This window comes from Palaemon carinicauda, chromosome 1, assembly GCF_036898095.1.
Source record: "Palaemon carinicauda isolate YSFRI2023 chromosome 1, ASM3689809v2, whole genome shotgun sequence".
NCBI classification, from domain to species: domain Eukaryota; kingdom Metazoa; phylum Arthropoda; class Malacostraca; order Decapoda; family Palaemonidae; genus Palaemon; species Palaemon carinicauda.
The window spans coordinates 170,459,748-170,465,828 of record NC_090725.1 but is presented as its reverse complement, the minus strand read 5'-3'; the positions used below and the strand labels follow the sequence as shown (position 1 = coordinate 170,465,828).

The window sequence follows — 6,081 nt, the reverse complement described above, 5'->3', positions numbered from 1 at the left end:
TTGTACTCTTTATTCGAGTTATCATATGTATATTTACATTAATTTCAAAAATTAAATTTTTATTTGTCATATATTTGTTATTAAGTCTTACCTAACACATTTTAGAGTGTTGTGGGATTCATGTGAGATATGAACAAGGGATTAGGTAATGCTCTTTTCTATTTTATGAGGTATGTTTGAGAGAGAATGCTCAGTAACATGTGCTTTGGAAAATTCTCTAGCACGTGCTTTGGGAATTATATGAAAGGCCTGGTGATAGGATGTTTTTTTTTTTTATTTCGGGGACAAATGGTGGGCAGAGCTATCTGACGGAGAGAGCTGTCTGGCGTGGCATGATTAGCGTTCGGGAGAGTGATACTTGGCAACTTGAACACCTTGTTCGCTCCCTCAAACTTCCAGACCCCAGTCCAGGAAGTGTCTCGAAGTAGCTGAATTTCATATAAAAAGGGGACCCCCGGTTTGCAGAGATAGATAGAGATAGAGATTACCAGCCTTTAGCTTGTCATCTCCTCACCTCTCTCAACTTTTGCACGTAACCCCCATATTGTTTTTGAAAGTGTTTAGTACATACAGAGTGTCCTCTCCTAAGTGACTCTGTGCCCTTAAGCAAATCGTGTGTCAAAAAGATAGGTAACACGAAACGATGGTTTTGAATTCATTGTATTACGGTGAGTGTTGATATTGTGTAAAGTTTTGTAAACGCCTGTGTAGGAAGGTTAGACTTTTTATCATTATCTAGTTATCTATATTCATAAAGTATCAAACTTGAATTTTGGAGTATCGGATTTCATTTCAAGCTTTTGTATAGTTTACATTACATTGTTTCTTTTGTCTTAGTCCAAGGTTTATTCAGATACAACATTTAAAGTCAAGAAGTTATATACTTTTCAGATCTCAACATTTTCGTCTAAATCTGAGTTTTGTTAAGTCTTATTTTTTTCGAATGATTCATTTTGTTTTTATGTAATTCTTTTCAAAGTGTTGTAATTCATGTAGAATATTAGTTTTTGTAAAGAGTGTATTATCCTAATCACCATCGTTTAGAATCAGATTCCACTTGTGTCCTGTTAAGAACCACGGTATGTTTTGCATAGTACTTAAGAGAAATTACCTTGTTTAGTTATGAGTGTATTGAAGAGACCTTTGGATATTCAGTGTTTTGTATATTGTTATCTGGGAGTTATCTAACAGTCTCAGAATTCCATTACAGTTTTAACATAAAAGGAAAGAAGTAAGTTTTGAATTTGAGAGATTGATTAACTTGCCAGTCGTAGTATAAGTAATATTATATGTTTGGTTCCCAGTCACGAGCCAGAGTATAATAATTTTTTAGTGCCCAGAACAGGGAGCCAAAATCGTATAATATGTTTTGTTGCCTTTGGATCGTGTGAGTCTGTTTTAAATATTGGTGATAACAGGGTCGTGTTTCGAATGAAGTTTTTAACAAATTCAGTGTTGGTAGGATTTCGTGTCTAGTTTGGAAATATCATTAGATAAGAATTCAATATTATTAAATTACAAGATGGCACAGATTAATATCCAAGAGTTTTTGAATAACCCATGTTTTGAGGAATTGTCAAAACCTAATGTAACTAAAGCTTAGTGGCTCTATATCTTAGTGGAATGTGGCAGCCGAGCAGAGTTGGATGATTAAAGCCAAAATCAAGTGTCTACCCTTAGAAGCATTGATAAACTCGGGAAAGTTGTCGGAAGAGAATCTTGTGACATCTCGTGAACTTTTGGAGGAAGCTGAGGAAGAATTTTTAGCGAAGGAAAGACCAGTTGACCCTCAATGAGAAGGCATGAACAGCCAAACTGGCTCATGTCCTTATGCATGCCAGGCCAGAAAAAGTGTTCCATTATCTTCTCCGTCGTTTTCCTTTTCCCCATATGTCCCATCTTGTGCACTATCATGATCACCTGTCATTTAAACGGTGTGGGAATTAATATCTGCCGACACATCCCCCTTTCGGCATCCCAGGGATATTGGTGGGTCTCTGCTTCATCAAAGCAACCCATCCTTAAGAAAATAACAGGTCGGAGACTACTGTGGCTACATCTCGTCCACCACATGGTACAATAACTGTTAGCATTGCATCCTTCCGTTGCAATACTTTTAGCCTTTTCCTACTCACTTGTCCTACTTCTAACGTTGAATTTTCCATTTCTTCTAAGCCCACTTCCTCTTTGTCAACTTTTCTGCTCATCTGTCGCTCCTTTTTGCTCAGGCTTACTCTTGAGATCTCTTCTTGAGTGTCATCAAGGGAATCCTCTTCTTTGGAAAATAAATCCTTCAAGCTCATTGCTCATTTGATTTCTTTTTCTTCTTTGTCCTCTTGTCCACTCGTCTTTAGTTCCTCTTCGTTCAGGCCTACTCTTGAGTTCTCTTCTTGTGTATCATCAAGGGAATCCTCATCTTCGAAAAATAAATCCTTTAAATTCATTGCTCCTTTGAATTCTTTTTCTTCTTTGTCCTCTTGTCCATTCGTCTGTCATTCCTCTTCGCTCGGGCTTACTCGGGAATTCTCCTCTTACGTACTATGAAGGTAATCTTCCTCATTGGAAAAGAAATTTTCCAAGTTCATCACTCTTTCAATTTTTTTTCTTCTTCAGCAGCCACTTCCTTCTTCATACATCTAGCCGTAACACAACTAGGAAACCGAGACGGGTAGTCCTACTCGAGTTCAGTCATAGGACTATACTTCCAAGATAATGAAACACTTTTTCTGGCCTGGCATGCATAAGGACGTGAGCCAGTTTCGCCGTACAGGTCTCGTATGTCAGACCGCTGCAAAGCCTAATGAGTTCATCAAGGAAGCTCTCTTACGCCAAATGTAAGTACGAGGAGAACCCATCAGGAAAGGACCGAAGAAAAGGTTAGCAGGAAAATGGAAGGAATGAGAGGAAACAGAAGGAAAATATGTCAAGAATTTGAGGAAAAGGATTGGCGAGATAAGGAAATTTTTGCTAGAAGGCATGAAGACGATGAGTCAAGGACGAACGAAGAAAACGTTTGGTAACAAGACCACAAACAGACAGGTTACAGGAACCTTCAGCAAAGGACCAAAGAAAATGCCAGCAGGAAAAGTGAAAGATTAATAGGAAACAGACGAAGGAAATATCAAGAATTTGAGGAGAGGAATCGGTGAGTGAAGAAAGGTTTGGTATGAAGACTACGAACAGACAGTTTACGGTAAGATGGCCGGAGTTGGTCTACTTATCGGAAAGGAGATTCTCTCTCGCCAACGAGTTCCCAGAACCATTTCGGATTTTGGAGGAAAGCAGTGAGAGGCCCTACATTATCGAGATATCAGGCAATAAAAAAAATCTGAGGAAGGCCATATCAACTTTGAGACCGACACTTCAAGCACTGGATTTCAACGAGAAATTCCTTATCCAGGTGGATGTGTCGGATAACGGGACTGGAGCTGTCTTATTGTAAGAAAATAAGGAAAGTATTCTTCACCCTGCTTGTTTTATGACGTTGAAGCTGAAGAAGAAGCAACGAGTCAACTCCACAGTTGAAACGGAACTGCTGGCCCTGATCGCAGTGATGAAAAAGTTTTTAATTTACATAAATCGACCACAGAACAAGATCACATTTTACTCGGATTTTAATCCTTTACCTTTGGTGAATAAGATAAAAAATGGTAATCAAAGGTTAACCTGGTGATCATTATATTTGCAACCATATTGTATTAATGTTAAATATATATCAGGTAAATATAACGTGTTTGTAGATTATTTTTCTGCAACCACGATGGATTCATGCCAGGAATAAATAATCTTTTTGGGGGGAGCTATCTTACGAAGCTGGCCTAATGTAGAGTAAATACAATAGTTCATTCATGATTTTATTTATATTTCCTTTGTGCATTGAAGAGATAATAGTCAGCCCTTACAGTGAGCTCCTCTCGTGTAGATGTAGGTATTTTATGAAAATTACTTATGACTTTCGTCGTGAATTTCATTGTATTCTTTATTCAAGTTAGTATATGTAAACCTAAGTTATTTTTTAAAAAATATCTTTTTATTTCATATATGTTTGTTACGAAGTGTTACATAAACTATTTGAGAGTGCTGTGGGATTCCTGCGAGATATGAACAAGGGCTTAGGTAATGTTCTTTTATATTCTAGTGGGTATTGCGTCATATTTGAGAGAGAATGCTCAGTAATGTGTGTTTTGGAAAATTCTCTACCACGTGCTTTAGAAATCTCACGATAGGCTTGGTAATAAGTGGTTATTTTTTTTTTTTATTGCCGGAACAAAGGGTGGGCTGACTGAGAGAGAGTGATACTTGGCAACTTAGACGCCTTGTCCGCCCCCACCCCTACCCTACCCCACGCTTTAAGACATCAGTCTGAGCAGTTTCTGGAAGTAGCTGAATTTCATATAAAAAGGGGACACCAGGTTTACGGAGATAGATAGAGATAAAGATCACTGGCCTTAAGATTGTCATCTCACCTATCACCACTCTCGCACGCAACCCAGTGTATTGTTTTTTAAAGTGGTCAGTACGTACAGTGTGTCCTCTCCTAAGTGACTCTGTGCCCCAAAGCAAATTGTATGTCGGAAGGATACTTAACACGAAACAGGAATTTTTAATTCAAAGTTTTGTAAACGGCCCTGTAGGAAGGTTAGATTTGTTATCGTGATCCGGTTATCTATTTTCATTTAGTATCAAACTTAAGTATTATATTATTCAGATTTAATTTCAAGCTTTTGTATAATTTACATTACGTTATTTCTTCTGTTTTAGTCGAAGGTTTATTCAGATTCAACATTTAGAGTCAAGAAGTTATAGAATTTCCAGATCATAAAATTTTTGTCTTAATCTAAGTTTTGGTAAGTCTTAATTTTTTTCGAATGATTCATTTTTTTATGCAAATTCTTTTCAAAGTGTTGTAATTTATATAGAATATATTTATTTCTATAAATAATGTATTATTCCAATCACTATCGTTTACCATCAGATTCTGCTCGTATCCTGTTAAGAACCACGGTAAGTTTTAAACAATGCTAAAGAGTAATTACCCAGTTTAATTTTGAGTGTACTCAGGAGACATTTGGATATACAGTGTTTTATATACTGCTCTCTGATGCCTAATCTCTTGTAGGCTGGCAAAGAAAGACGAACAATGATAGATCTCTTTAATAAGAGGTTACTATGCAAACTGACGGCTAAACAGAGAACACCAATATTCGTTACATACACACAAAAGAAAAGTATTTACAAAACTCTCACTTGTTTATTTACATTTGAAACCAATTACTATTACAATATAATTTCCAAATAACCCATTACATAACTAGTAAACAAATAAATATAGACATTTGGAGGTATATCACGCACTTCCTCCTGAGACGTCTAGGGTGATATATAACGACTAGCACCTGAGGATCCTTCTCATTCATATGTATTTTTCTGCCATTCTACTTGTAGACAATCAGGTTCTTTCATATGCCGCAAACTGCAATGTTGAGCTGGTGTAGTCAAAACTGATTTGCCAATAACCTTAGCAGTAGAATTATCGTGTGACCACTCCACATCCTTTGGTTCATTAGGAGTATTAGTTGCATCTAGGTTTGATCCATATATTGGTAAAAAAGGTCGATGTGGTCTCAGGAACTTCCGGTTTCTCCACAGAATACGCCCACTGCCCAACTTTATAAGATATCTCGCCTGGATCTAATGCCGACAACAACACCTGGAGGATTTGAAAGTCTTGTGTTGTGATCTTCAACATCAACATAACTACCCCCATGGGGTGGCTATAAATTCAACGGAGCAGTAATGGGACTTATTTCGTCAGGAGATGAATATAATTGAAGAGGAGACCAAGCTCTTGGTGATATACTGCAAACTGTAAAGATAGTTGATGATATTCTTGCGTATGATTATTCTTATAAAGATCACCTAGCCCATATTATTTCTATCTTGCAAAGATGTGATGAATATGGGATAACCCTTAACGCTCAGAAAATTTGCTTTGCAAAACGTGTTGTTGATTTTTGTGGATATAAAATCTCGAGTCATGGCTACATAGTTGATTCTTGCAAAGTAATGGCTATTGCACAC

The 6,081-nt window shown here is 37.1% G+C and overlaps 1 protein-coding gene across 1 annotated transcript in view; it reads left to right on the top strand.

Moving 5' to 3' along the window:
- The window catches only part of LOC137625905 (uncharacterized), a 95,907-nt gene extending 94,111 nt beyond the window's left edge, over nt 1-1,796 (top strand). The window contains exon 4 of the mRNA XM_068356925.1: nt 1,633-1,796. Coding sequence (XP_068213026.1) covers nt 1,633-1,796 — 164 coding nt within the window. The remainder of the gene's footprint in view (nt 1-1,632) is intronic.
- Nucleotides 1,797-6,081: the final 4,285 nt, after the last annotated feature.